The sequence below is a fragment of the Haemaphysalis longicornis genome, unplaced genomic scaffold, assembly GCF_048455015.1.
Source record: "Haemaphysalis longicornis isolate Haplotype H1 unplaced genomic scaffold, Haemaphysalis longicornis Haplotype H1 scaffold_8, whole genome shotgun sequence".
Taxonomy (NCBI): Eukaryota; Metazoa; Arthropoda; class Arachnida; order Ixodida; family Ixodidae; genus Haemaphysalis; species Haemaphysalis longicornis.
Window position 1 is genome coordinate 59,187,018 of NW_027526445.1, and position 13,555 is coordinate 59,200,572.

Below are 13,555 nucleotides of genomic sequence, written 5' to 3' on the forward strand. Positions count from 1 at the left end.
CGCCAGAAGAGTGTGTGCAGCCATCCCTGTCTTTCCTGTATACCAGGTAACTATTCAAGAAATTTGTGTGTTTAGAATTCAAATGTGTTTCCTGAACACACATTACTTTTGGCTGATTCGTATGCAGAATCTCATACACGTCGTCAAGATTATTCAGAAGGCCTCTGCAGTTCCATTGAACAATATTTTCTCTTCCCATTATTTACTTTGAGAGCTACTGGAGTGTGTATGTTTATGTGTCGTCTTTCGGGGCTGTGACTCTTGGATTGGGCTTTTTGGGCGACCTATCTGAAGGCTTGGACGTCGGAGGCCGCTCTTGCGCTGCATTGCAGGCAAGAACGGCACGACGTCCATCTCGTCGTCCGATGTCCTGGGTGTGCCCGTCGAACCGGGCCCCCCGGACTTGGCCCCCCTTCCGGGGCCCTTCGTTTGACCCACCACCGCCGGTCGTTTCGGAGGCACCAGAAGTGGCACGGGCGGTGCGGTGGCGGTGGGAGCCGGTGCGGGGCTCGTGGTGTCCATGGCACACTCCAACGCACTGGACGATGGGGAGGCACGGACGGGAGCGGCACCGGTCCCGACGGAAGAGGTTGCCACCACAACCGCTGCTGCCTCAGCGAGCGGCGTGGTGGCGGGTTGGGCTGCCAGAGGCAACCCAAGGGGGGGCGGAGGCGGGACGAGGTTTGACTCGCGGTACTGGGTCCCCGCCGAAACTAGACGCCGCTCCGCCCCCCGGCGAGCTGCGTCGGCATACCTCCCCGGGGGGAAAGAGGCGAACCTCTTTCGCGCCTCTGGGAAGGTAAGATTCTCAGTCACTTTAACCTTGATGATCTCCTTCTCCTGTTTGAATTTCTCGCATGTTCTAGAGTAGGCCCCGTGGGGTCCCTTGCAGTTAGCACAGATGAGCGTTTGCGATGGGCAGTTGTCAGATGCATGATCATGTTGTGCACACTTGGCGCATGTTAGTCGACACGACAAGCATTAGTGCCATGTCCAAACCGCTGACACTTGTAGCAGCGGCGTGGGTTCGGCACATAGGGTCGGATCGGACATCTCAGGAAACCTGCGCTGACCGACTCAGGAAGTGTTGAGCGGTCAAATGTCAAGATTATGTGTTTAGCTATTATTTGGTCGTTTCGGCGTATAGTGATTCGCCGCACAGCTGTTACCCCCTGATCGCTAAGGCCGTCCAGCAGATCTGCTTCAGTCTCATTTATTAGATCTCTATCAGAGATCACGCCCTGGCAGCTATTAAGACTGCGATGGGGCGTGATCTTGATGTCGACATCGACCATGCGGGTTTGCTTCAAGAGGTTACAGGATTGCTGTTTGTTTTGGACTTCAATTAGGACTTCTCCCGTTGTGAGCTTTTTAGCTTTGTACGATTTGCCTACAAGGCTTTCAAGAAACTTGGAAATGATAAAGACAGACTGGGAAGTGGTGGGTTTTGATTTATCCAGGGATTCCATTACCAGAAAGCGCGAGAAATTATCGGGCTTTGGAATGGAGATCGAAGACAAAGGAGGAAAAGATACTTCGGTGCGGCCCCTTTTCAGGGACCAATCACGTTTGGGAGGGGGTTTAGAAAATGCCATGTGACACATTGAAAAGCAGGGAGACGGGGGTACTTTCTTCTTTGACCTTACCCTGGTAGTCAATGAGGTCCCGGAGCTCCCTGCCTGATAGACAGGCAGGGAGCCCATCAACCGGAGCTCGACCAAGGCTCCGACGGCCACCGTTCGCGGCTTCTAACGGTTCACCTATAAACACATTGCCACGGTTGGATCCAGCGTATGTTTGGGGGCTCGGGGTCCGCGGTATCGCCAGTACCGTCACCAAGATTGCTCAAGGTGCCCCGTGCGGGGTACACGCTTTCTTGAGCATTATCGGTCCAAAGACCTACGGTTTGTTGAAGTCATTGACAGCTCCGGAACTGCCTTCTACGAAGAGTTTCGAAGCCCTCAAGAAAGTTTTGAGCGACCACCTGTCCCCGAAGCCGTCCGTCATTGGAGAGCGGGCGAAGTTTCACCGGAGGTGTCAACGAGAAGGCGAGTCCATAAGTAATTTTGTGGCCGAGCTGCGTAAACTGTCGCAAACGTGCGAGTTTGGAAGCGCCCTTGACGAGTCGCTTCGGGACCGCTTCGTGTGTGACTTGCTACGAGAAGACATTCAGCGAGTGCTTTTCACTGAGGATAGCAAGCTTACGTTCCAGAAGGCGGTGGAGCGCGCTCTTGCCATGGAAGCAGCCAAGAAGAGTGCTGCGGAGGCACGGGGCAGCGACGCCACAGTCGGCGACGTGCACAAGGTGGAAGCAGAATCGCTGAAAGCAGGTAAGACCTGTTTTCGCTGTGGTTCGCCGAAACACAGGAGTGAAGCGTGCCCTCATTTGGACGCAACCTGTTTCAACTGTGATAGAAAAGGGCATATCCAGAGAGCCTGCCGAAGTGGTGGTAAGACCGCTTCGAAGCAAAAGCGGGTAAAAAGGAACGTGAAGACACTGGAGGTTGTGTCGAGGAAATCTGCGACTCTCAGTCTAAATGGCGTGTCGGCGGCTCAACACGACCCTGCCATTGTGCAGATGACCATCAACGGCGTCTTGGTGAACATGGAGCTCGACACGGGAGCGGCGGTTTGCGTCATGTCAACGACGCAGTTCCGTCAGCTCTTTCCTTCGGCGGTACTGGAGCCCACCAGAGTAAAACTTCGGACATACACAGGAGCACTGGTACAACCTCAGGGCGTCTCTTTGGTCAACGTGCAGCACGGCGACTATTCTGCAAGTCTCCCGCTCTACGTTGTGGACCACAAGGGACCCCCTTTACTGGGCCGGGAGTGGCTGCACGCCGTCCAGCTGGCGTGGACGAAAATCTGGAACCTGAACAACATCACAAGGTCAGGCACTTTTCCTCATATCGGCGTAAAAAAAAGGCTTGACGCATTGCTGCGAAGTACCAATCCCTTTTCAAAGACGAGTTAGGCACGATAACGGAAGAGTGAGCAGAACTTTTTCTTAAACCTGACATGAAGCCGAGATTCCTTAAGGCAAGGAATGTTCCGTACGCGTTGCAAAAAGCTTTCGACGCTGAACTGGCTAAAATGGAAAAACTGGGAATTATATCGCCCGTTACGACGTCAGAATACGCTACTCCAGCAGTACCAGTAATCAAGCAAGATGGTAGCATACGGATTTGCGGTGACTACAAGACGACAGTTAACGCGTGCCTTGATGTCGACCGCTATCCTTTACCGAGGGTGGACGACCTGTTCGCAGCCTTGTCGGTAGGTAAGCATTTCTCGAAGATTGATCTAAACCGGGCCTATCAGCAAGTGCTCATGTCGGAGTCGTCAAAACAATACCTCACGTTGAACACGCAGAAAGGATTGTTTGCTGTGAATCGATTGGCGTTTGGAATTTCTTCCGCACCTGGGATTTTCGAAAGAATAATTGACACCATGCTGAAAGGCCTACCCGAGGTTTGCTGCTACCTAGACGACATTTTGGTGACGGGTAAAAATGACGAAGAGCATTTCACCAATCTGGAAGCTGTGTTAAAACGACTTCTTGAAAGAGGCGTCCGCGTCAAGAAAGTGAAGTGTTCGTTTTTCCAACAGGAGCTTCGCTACCTCGGACACAGAATCAGCGCAGAAGGCATCTCGGCAACGACGGAGAAGGTTGACGCACTCCTCAAGGCTCCAGCCCCTAAAGACAAGCAGCAGCTGCGGTCGTTTCTGGGAGTCGTCAGTTTCTACGGCAAGTTCCTTCCTAACCTAGCAACGGTGGCACAACCATTTTTCGGGCTGCTACGTAAAAACGCCCCGTGGTGCTCGGACGCGCGTTGCCAGGAAGCGTTTGCCAAGTTAAAGAGTTTGCTTGTGTCTCCACCGATTTTGGCGCACTACGACCCGTGTAAGCCGTTACAGCTATCATGTGACGCATCGCAGTACGGTCTAGGCGCAGTCCTTTCTCATGTTTTCGATGATGGCAGCACAAAGCCAATCGCCTTCGCATCGCGTACCCTGTCCGATGCCGAAAAGAAATATAGCCAACTTGAGAAAGAGGCTCTTGCAATAATATTCGGTGTCAAAAAGTTTCATTTCTATGTTTACGGCCGTGCGTTCACTTTAATCACCGACCATAAACCACTTCAAACAATTTTGGGCCCGAAAACCGGCATTCCGACGATAGCAGCAGCGCGTTTGCAGCGCTGGGCAGTCACGCTATCAGCTTATCGGTATTCGCTCATCTTCAGAAGGTCAAGCGAGAACGCCGAAGCCGATTTCTGTTCACGCCTCCCGCTTTCAGTAGCGAAAGATGAAACGCAAGAAAGCGAAGAGACTTTTTATTCATTGCGGTTGCAATCAATGCCAGTTTCAAGCCATGACATTGCCCGAACAACAGCTCGGGATCCCATGCTTTGTAAAGTGAAAGAGTTCGTAAGTGTGGGGTGGCCATCGTCTGTGACTGAAAAAGATTTGAAGCCTTTTTTTGAGAGACGCAACGACCTCACAGTTCACCAAGGCTGCATCATGGTCGGGATGCGAGTGATCGTGCCGGAAAAGTTGCGTAACTTGCTGCTGGACGAACTCCACGAAGGGCACCCAGGCATCGTGCGCAGCAAACAACTGGCCTGCAGCTACGTTTGCTGGCCGTCCATCGAGGTGGACCTCGAGCAGCGCGTCAAGGCCTGCGTAAGTTGTCAAGAGCAGCATTGCGAGCCGTGCAAAGCGCCCCTGCATCCTTGGTCCTGGCCAACAGCACCGTGGCAGCGCGTGCATATCGATTTTGCGGGCCCCTTTTTGCACGCAATGTTTCTTGTAGTCGTGGACGCGCACTCCAAGTGGCCCGAAGTTTGTATTCAGCGCTCGACTACTGCGGAGGCTACAATTGACACTTTGAGAGAGCTGTTTGCTCGTTTTGGTTTCCCAGAAACCATTGTCACAGATAACGGCCGCAGTTCGCTTCCGAAGATTTCAAGCTTTTTGTGAAAGAGATGGGCTCTCGTCACGTGCTTACAGCACCGTATCACCCCAGCTCTAATGGGCTTGCAGAGCGTTTTATTCAGACGCTTAAGAACGCACTTCGAAAACCTAGCGGAACGGACACGTTGCATCTGAGACTTCAAAAGTTCTTGCTTGCCTATCGCAACTCGCCTCATGCGACAACAAATGAGTCACCAGCGAATTTGTTACTAGGACGACGGCTGCGAAATCGACTCGATGTTGTCAAGCCAGGGGTGGGAGGAAGGGTTGCGTATAACCAGTTCAAGCAAACCGTGGCGCGCCCGCGTCGTGATCGCAACATGGCAGTCGGTGACCTAGTGATGGTTCGCAACTATCGAGGCAGGCCAAACTGGGTTCCTGCTGTTGTTGTGGGACAGTCCGGGCCTGTGTCTTTTACAGTTCGTGTTACCACATCCAGAGGCAGCTTCACCTGGCGTCGTCACATGGACCAGCTGCTCGCGCGGACCACGGATCCAGACCGCGGAGACGCTGACCAGGAGGGAGACGAGTTCCTGGCGTCTCAACCAAGCGCCGACCCGGTGACCCCCTCCATCCTTCCCACCAGTGGGCCAGCCGCTTCGCAAGAGATCCAGACGGCGGGTGCAAGACGCTACCCTACTAGAGACCATCGACCACCGGACAGATACCAAGCTGGAGTCTAGCTTGTTAATTTACCCAATATAAAAGGGGAGGGATGTCGTGTCCGGCCGAGCGCCGCAGTTATCGTCAGGACGATAAGGCGCATGCGCGCCAAAAGAATAAAAGGCGCGCACCGCAACCTGCCAGCGCGCTTATCTCGACCAGCCACGCTCAGTCGAGCATGTGGAAATAAACGTCGCTCACTCATGGAAACTTGTCTGCTCCTTCGCACGAACCACGATAACACTACAGTGGTACAACTGAGCTTCCATCGCTAGACATGGTTCATGCAGAAAAGGTTGCCATGGTCAGGTTGAAATAGTGGCCTTTTCAGATCCAGAGATTCTTAGACCCTGTGCTGTTAGCCTGACCACCGCCATCGTCGGGTGTTCTACAGCTGCTGGGGATGTAGGCCGAAATTTGATTTATCAAACCATAGGAGGTCTTTTCCAACTGCTACACCACATTGACTTGATCCTTTTGTTGCGAGGGAATGCTGTTGGTGCACCAAAGAGCCTTAGCAGTATGGTTAGACCTATCTGGTTTATAATATCAGGTATCCGGTACGATGCGTACATCCGGAGCAGGCAGCTCTTCATACCAGCGTTGGTTGGACTCACGCTTTAAGAAATGTGGGGTGTAATTTGTTTCTTCAACAGGTTTTCTATTCCTACGGGCGTGGTTTGATTTCGTTTGCCGCCGGGGCGGCATCAGATGCCCTGTTCACTCCTGGAGGAAAGCAGAATAAAACTAATCGCGAACTCTCTCCACGCTGGATGAGGTTGAAAGGTGGTTGCATTCTTTTTGCGGGAGGTAATAAAACAGCTAAGGAACACTCACTCCTGTTACAAAAAACATGCTGAAAGAACCACGTCGGAGCAGGTCGGGGATGTTGCCATCCACAGAAAGCTGTCATCTAAGAACTGTCGCCACGCGGGGGACCAAACAAAATGTAGAAACAGGACAATAAGGAGGGGTCGTGGAGGATGTTTCACTCTTAATCCTGGGGACCGTTCGTTTCTTCAGGGTTTCAGTCAAAGTTTAGCAGTGGAAGCATTGCTCAGAGGCTCGACGGCATATTTGCGCTGTGCGCACTTTATATAGAAGTTTTGCAAAACCATGCATATGCCTCGAGGTAGTGCCTGCCGCCACATATGAAGTTACGGAAGCTGTGATACAAGCAAGAAAAGTGGCCCGGATAACGAGCATTTTGGCACGACGATTCGTCCAGCGACGATAACCAGCAGTACCCTGGGTAATTCGTACTTCGATGAATACGCGTGATGTACTGCGATAACAGACTGCAACCGCTATGCCCCTGCTCTATATCGACATTTACCGTGCGTGCGTATTTGAAATGGTGCTGCGCCACAGTGACGTGGGGTTTGTCATGGCAGGACACCCTTGCCGGGGTTGCTGTACAAATTTGTTATCAACCAATCAAGATTAGCGAAAGCAAGAAACTAACATGGGGATGGACTTTCCATTTATCTCCTCAGGTTGGAGATATATTTGTCCATTTGTGTGCAGTACAAATTATATAACAAGCTACTTTTTGAACAATTTCTTATAGCTTCCCAATAAACATTTCTTTATCCAAGAGAAAAAATTTCCTTTCACGACGCGACTTAGTTTTAGTGACAGATTTCAATAATACACCAAGCAATGAGTAGGACGAAATTATCTTAATATATTGACCAATTGCTTCTGGCTCAATTTTGTAGCGATGCTCGGGTTTTCTTGTAGGAAGGTGGCCCTTGTTTCCTCTTAGCAGGTATGAGGGTTTGTAATTATATGGCTAAAAAGTAAAAACCTATAGCAAGGATCTGCCACGCTATCCGCTGGAGACGTCGTGGCCTCCGGCCCGTTCCAGCTCGTGAAGCGTAATGCAGTACTTCCAGTGTAGGCACACAAAGAAACAGCGTCCGAACTGTAGCAGTGAGTACAGCAATGCTTTTTAACAGAAATACTATCATTCTCCCAAAGAGCAAGGTAACCCTCTTTGGGAAGCCATAGTAGGACTTCTGTTCTCTTTGCCCTTAGTCGGCCTTGCGCCATTAAACTCTAAAAGTCATCATCATAGGACTTCAGTTCACCGTTCTATAACAACCATAGCCGCTGGTATTCCCCAAATCTTGTTGAGAGTTTTCTATGTTGTTTCCGAGGGCGCCTCACAACTCAACTAAGAATACCTTCACCCCCTCCTCGTGAGAGTCCGGGGAGTCCCGCGTGAACGGTACGGCTAAGCTGGTTTTTTGGGTTGTTACCTTATGCTTGAAAAGGGAATTGTATATGGGACAAGCATTTAAACTCCTTGGAAGAGTTTCCCAATTGCTTTACTTCTTAGAGTGCAGAGATCCATACAAAGAGCGAAGGAAGACAAAAAGGGTGGTGTGGGTGTGAGAGCTAATGCGATGCTCTGCTGACCGGTTCGTGGTCCTGACACTGTTCGGCACAGCCAATTCTTGCGTGTATGTAGTGCTTCTCTATTGTGCATAAGAGAACTAGAGGTAAGACACAGCGCGCAGTGGTATCGCGTTTCCACACGCAGAAAGCCGGCGCCACATATCCCATCCCAAACGACTACTTGCATCGCGTGTGATTCAAGTTCTTCCAGGTATAGCTTTACCTATTTCATTTCTGTTTGTTTTAAGACGGTGTCTTGAACGTAGGACTACTGTTAATGTCACAAGATAAGCCCTATATTTCCCATAAATTTTTGGCTAATTTGAGGTGCATTTTTCTCCCCATCTTCTAAAGGTATCTGCATAATAAAGGCCCTATTTTGTTTTTACAAATTTTAAGCTCTTTTTTTTGTACCGGAAATATTTAAATCACACTAAGGTAATTCAAATATTTTTCCGCCACTACATATATTTTGGTTTAACTTCCATAATGCAAATTTTAAAACAAGAAAAATAGGTTACGTGCATATTCTCAATTATGGCACAGTAGACGTGGCAACTTATGCAGATGACAGAAAAAAAAAGAATCAGTTGGTTATCCTGAAACCATAGAAATAATTGTGCAAACGTAAAAAAAAAACACTGGTTTGAGGTATCTGACGTTAAAGAAAGAAAAGGGTTGAAAAACTATACTTTTTTTGCAACAGACACAACTAGAGTAATTCATTACGTAAGCACCGCTGTCGTAATCACCATTAAAGTCATTTGTTCGCTTTCCAGCTTGTTGGCTGTCCTGCCTTGTCTATTTTGTGAGCTGTTGCAGCTCTGTTCGCAAAGTGTTTTTTCCAACCTGTTTTGCCCAATTGATGGTGGGTTCGCGCCCAGGGTTCAATCCAACTGATTTCGAAATTTCTGCTCATGCGATGCTATCACTGAATGAAAGAACGGCATCGAATGTTGCAATCTTGCAATATTGCGAGTGGGAAGGGGGCTACTCCAAAGCTCAAATCTGGAAAAAACGTGCACAGCGGCTTTGGAATCCGTTGGCTGAAAAATCAGCTATGAAATGATTTCAAAGCGATTTCTTAATACCGCTTGTTCCAGACTAGCCTTGTGATATAAACCTGGGAGTTTCTGCACGAAAAATATTGCAATAAACATGGAGCAGTCTATGAAACCGAACGTGTTCCCTTGATACTTGCTCCCTTGATACTAAATTTTAGAATATCGTTCAACAAAAATACATTGCTGCGCTTATTTAATTGCGACCGTAACCACATAACCGAAGTTTGTATTGTTATTTTCATTACACGTAAACATTTTCTCAAGGCTTAAGACAGCAAACAAAATAAAGCGCTTTTGAAATAACTTTTTGCTCTCAAAATGTTTATTTACAAGGCTTATGTATCGAGCTGGTAGCTTGAACATTACCCCCCAACTGGGCCAGCTGCTGGCGCTAGCAGTACGAACGCGCCCAAAATGAACTCAGTGAGCCTCCAATTTTAAAACGAGACACGAGTGGAGCAGCTTGTAAATGAAGGGGGGAGGGCGGGGGGTAAGGCGGGAAAAAGCAGTTGCGTTGCAGACATGGGAGAAGCCTGTCATCTTTTTACAACATTTGCATTGACACTCGTGCAGTTTTCCCGGGCCAATCGCAATTAATGCGCGGAATCGGCGGACATTTCTGGTTCGAAAGCGTGGTCCTATATTGGCCTCAGTCATGTATACTATTATTCGATGTCTAGACCGCTGTTGGCTACGTAAGGAGAGCAACTTTCAAACTACGCGCTGGAAAATCAAGCAATACACCCTTAGAGCCTATTTTGAACAGTGATAACGTTTAGCAATTCGTTGATTCCGGCGTTTCACAAAACGTATAATAACATTTTAAAGAGAAAGAAATCACCGACACGGGCAGGATGGGAACCTGACTGGTACATCAAAGGAGTTACAGCACGGCTGTATTACTCACTCGGGTACGACCGCGAGTTGTTACCCCGTAGTCGAACGGCTTGGTCATTTCGCTGTGACTGTGGGGAGAGGAAACACGCCACTTGCTCGACACAGAACACGTGGAGGCTACACGTTGCCCGTGCGGGCGGTTATTTAAAGTGCACAGTGCCTGTTCGTTGACTCTGCGTCGTCCACATGCTTCTTCTTCGCCGTTACAGACACAAAGATAGAGTAAATGTCGTTGGGGCAGCGAAGAAGGAGCAAACGGCGTAATATCGCGCACTGGAACCGTTGTAGCGCATCTTCAAGGATGCGCAGAGCTCAGCTACCATTAATTCTAACGCACTAGTGCGAGCTTGCTTAAATATTTATGGTTCAGATAACAGATTTCTTGAATGCTTTCAAATGTGAACAGCTTCGGCGGAAATCTGAATTGTTGGGTTAAAGTTGAGGAAGAGCCCAATATACCAAAAAATAGCGTTTAAAATAAAAGTGCTACACAGATTTTATAACCTATACGACTCCATTCCTCGATGGGTGACATTCTTTGACCGCAAGCATCAGGTATATGACGTGGGTGCTTTTTCTTTTTCTTTTACTCCAATCTTCCCCTGGCGGGTCGCAGGCAGTTTCTGTAAAGGTCAGTAAGGCATCGCAGGATCTATAAAGGCCTCCCCTACTCCCTTGTATGCGCGAGGACTAGTGGAGTATTCTTTGCGAATAATCTCTTTCGGTGCCCACCATCTGCGCGACGTCGAAGTAAATCCTGTGGTCAGTTTTATCGAAAGACATAGCGCTTTCGGGGAAACTTTACAGACTGGTCCTTTCAATTTTCCCATTTCAAGATTTGATGGGGTTAGGGAAATAGCACCTCCCATCGCAGTCCCACTCGCTTGCTCGAAATATTCTTTATTGTAGTAGCAGAAATACGTGGTCTCAAGCTAGAACTAGGAAAAGTGGCGCAATTTCGCGGACGCTAAGGCAACTCCTGAAGCCTAGAATATCATCGTTCTCGAGAGTAGTTGCAGGAGTAGGGTAGTTGTAAAGCACTGGTTAAAAGCAATACGCCCAGAATAGAGACGAGTCTGCCATCTGGGTCGATCGGTACTTTAGAGTCAAGTATATGAAGTGACCGGTGCTCTTGTGGTGGGTGGTGGTTTTGCCCACGAGAAGGCAGGGAAACTAGTGAAGTTGGACAGGGCCAGAAGTGGTGAATCCGTTAAGTTCACATTGGCCGTAGGTGAGCATCCGGCTAATGAGTTGTGTGTCGACCATAAAACAAGCCCCTCAGCCATCACTGCCGATTAGTCGTAGATACAAGCTTTGGAAGTTGAGTACTTCTTGAACATGTTGCCAAGAGTTGCTTCAGCTCTGTTTGAACTTCTAGGGTTGGCTCCCTTTTCAGCTTTGGTCGCGTTGAGCAATGTAGGAGCTCTGGGATCTTTATTCGTAGGTGAATGGTCAAGTACGGCAGTACAATTTTATTTGTCAGCATGAAGGATGACTACCTTATCATCATTCAGTTGGCAACGGATACATGCGGCTTGATGTGGTTTATAGTTCCTCTGGGGCTGTAGGGGAATGTACGAAAGAACACCGATCGCTCTCAGGGGGACTTCCTGTAAAGCCCCACTTCAAGGTGCACAATCCTGCTTTCGATGACTGCTACCATTTTTACACAGTTGGTCGGGTATTAGTTACGTTAAAGTCATTGCAGTTGGCTAAAACGCCCATCTCAGAAGCAGAAAGTTGTCTTGAGAATAAATATTGGCCACACCTGCGTCAGCAGGTGTTGCCATTTCTGTTTCGCGCTTAAAGATTACTCTCTTGGGAAGCGTGAATGGACTCAGATGCATACGAAGCCATAGCTTTTGCAAGCAAGTCAAGTCAATCATACTTGCCTGGTATGGGATGCGTCAGTTGCCAGCGAAGAAAGAGAAGGCTCAATTCCTTCCTCCTTAGGGTCGCTTGGCACTTGTGAATTCGAGCGTTCGCCAAATGCGGTTGAGCTTCCGCAACAATGTTTTGTTTTCCTTCTGGAGGGTTGACCATGAGCTTGAGCTGCTGGCTCCAAGGCACGATGGCTCTTACTACAAGGAAAATGTTTCTTGCAGGATGACATTGTTCGCCTGACGGTTACTTAACATTTTCCCACAGCTGCTGCTTCTTGACCGAAGTCAACGCGTAACGAATTGAATGTGAACATTTTCGACATATCTCTGTTTGGGATAGTGTTGAGGGAGAGGCAAATACACTAACCAAAGGTATTTACCAATAGCGGTTTCATTGTTTAAGAACTGACTCGGCTCCTTCATCAGGAGTGACTTTTGTGACCAAAAGGAGCGGCCATAGAAAGCTGCTTCTGTTTGCTTTCTTTATTTAGTCTAATGATTTCCTTGCGCGTCGTAGGAGCCCTTCCGAATGTAAGGAACGGCTACTACGGATCTATTCAGGCCTCTTCTACTCCCTTGGATGTGCCTTGATTTGAGCAGCGTTCTTTGTGAGCAATTTATTTTGCTGCCAATCATCCGGGCGCCGTCGAAGTCGCTCCGATGATAAGCTTTCTCGCAGTGTCTGCCGGCGAATCGTCTGCGATAAATGGTTTAATTGTGAGCATCGCTTTTGTGCTGTTGGAATTGTTCAGTGAATTCCGTATCCCAGCGGCGTAACCAGTATCGCATTCTGCGCAAGCAAGTTTGTATGCGGCCACTTGGGCTTTTTCATTTAGCGGACGATTGTGTGGTCAAGGCATCAGCCATCCAAGCGTTGACACCTGTTTGTTGGCGAAGCTAATGCCTTTCTTCCAAACAATGCAGGACAATGTTTTACTGGCCTATTTAACATAAGGGTGGGGAAATATGCTTGGGTTAACCGGGAGGACAGGGTGGGCGGGCATGCGGTGCAGCCGGGAGAACGATTGTTCCGCGTCGACACCAAGAGAGTGGAATAATAATGCTTGCTTGCCGATCGGTGGAAATGGCGTTTGTCGTGCCGTAACACGTTACGCCTTGGTCAGTATTCGGATGATTTTTTAGCACCAACCAGAGAGTCCCAGCTGTTGTTATCAAGCTAAACTTGTGACACAGGTTTAACAAGTACATGCCAATGCGCCAACAACAAGTTATGATGATGAAGCCGAAGATATATTCATCGAATCAGCAATGAAGGAGGCAACAATGCCATTCACTATTGTGATAGAAACCTTTAACGCAAAGGTTGCTAAGAAGCAAAAGGTAGCACGGTAAGTTGAAAACTTCCGAAGAGGCAAACAATGAATCCCATTACTAAACGTGAACGCCAGAAGCCTCGAGGATAAAATGGAGCCACTTGAAGACTTGTTGCTACATCATGAACCAGATATTGTCGCAATTACAGAAACATGGCTCTCATCTGATGTACTCTGCCATGAACTCACTCCCCTTAACTACGCTGTCATCCGAAAACATAGACAATTTCAAAGCGGAGGCCTCGCGTTGTTAATTCAGACGTTCAATTTCACACACACTACTGCCAGATGTTCTGAACAGAGAAGCGATTTTCTGTAAACTTTTGTGCAA

General features: G+C 48.6%; 2 protein-coding genes across 2 annotated transcripts; both read left to right on the forward strand.

The window, feature by feature from the left end:
- Positions 1-2,518: 2,518 nt before the first annotated feature.
- On the forward strand, positions 2,519-4,445 carry LOC144149019 (uncharacterized). Its single transcript, XM_077680561.1, has 2 exons — positions 2,519-2,892; positions 3,613-4,445. The coding sequence occupies exons 1-2, from the start codon at positions 2,579-2,581 to the stop codon at positions 3,770-3,772; spliced, it is 474 nt and encodes a 157-aa protein (XP_077536687.1). The 5' UTR covers positions 2,519-2,578; the 3' UTR covers positions 3,773-4,445.
- A 91-nt stretch (positions 4,446-4,536) lies between these two features.
- Positions 4,537-5,663, forward strand: LOC144148307 (uncharacterized). The gene is made up of 2 exons (XM_077679861.1): positions 4,537-4,689; positions 5,379-5,663. The coding sequence occupies exons 1-2, from the start codon at positions 4,537-4,539 to the stop codon at positions 5,661-5,663; spliced, it is 438 nt and encodes a 145-aa protein (XP_077535987.1).
- Positions 5,664-13,555: the final 7,892 nt, after the last annotated feature.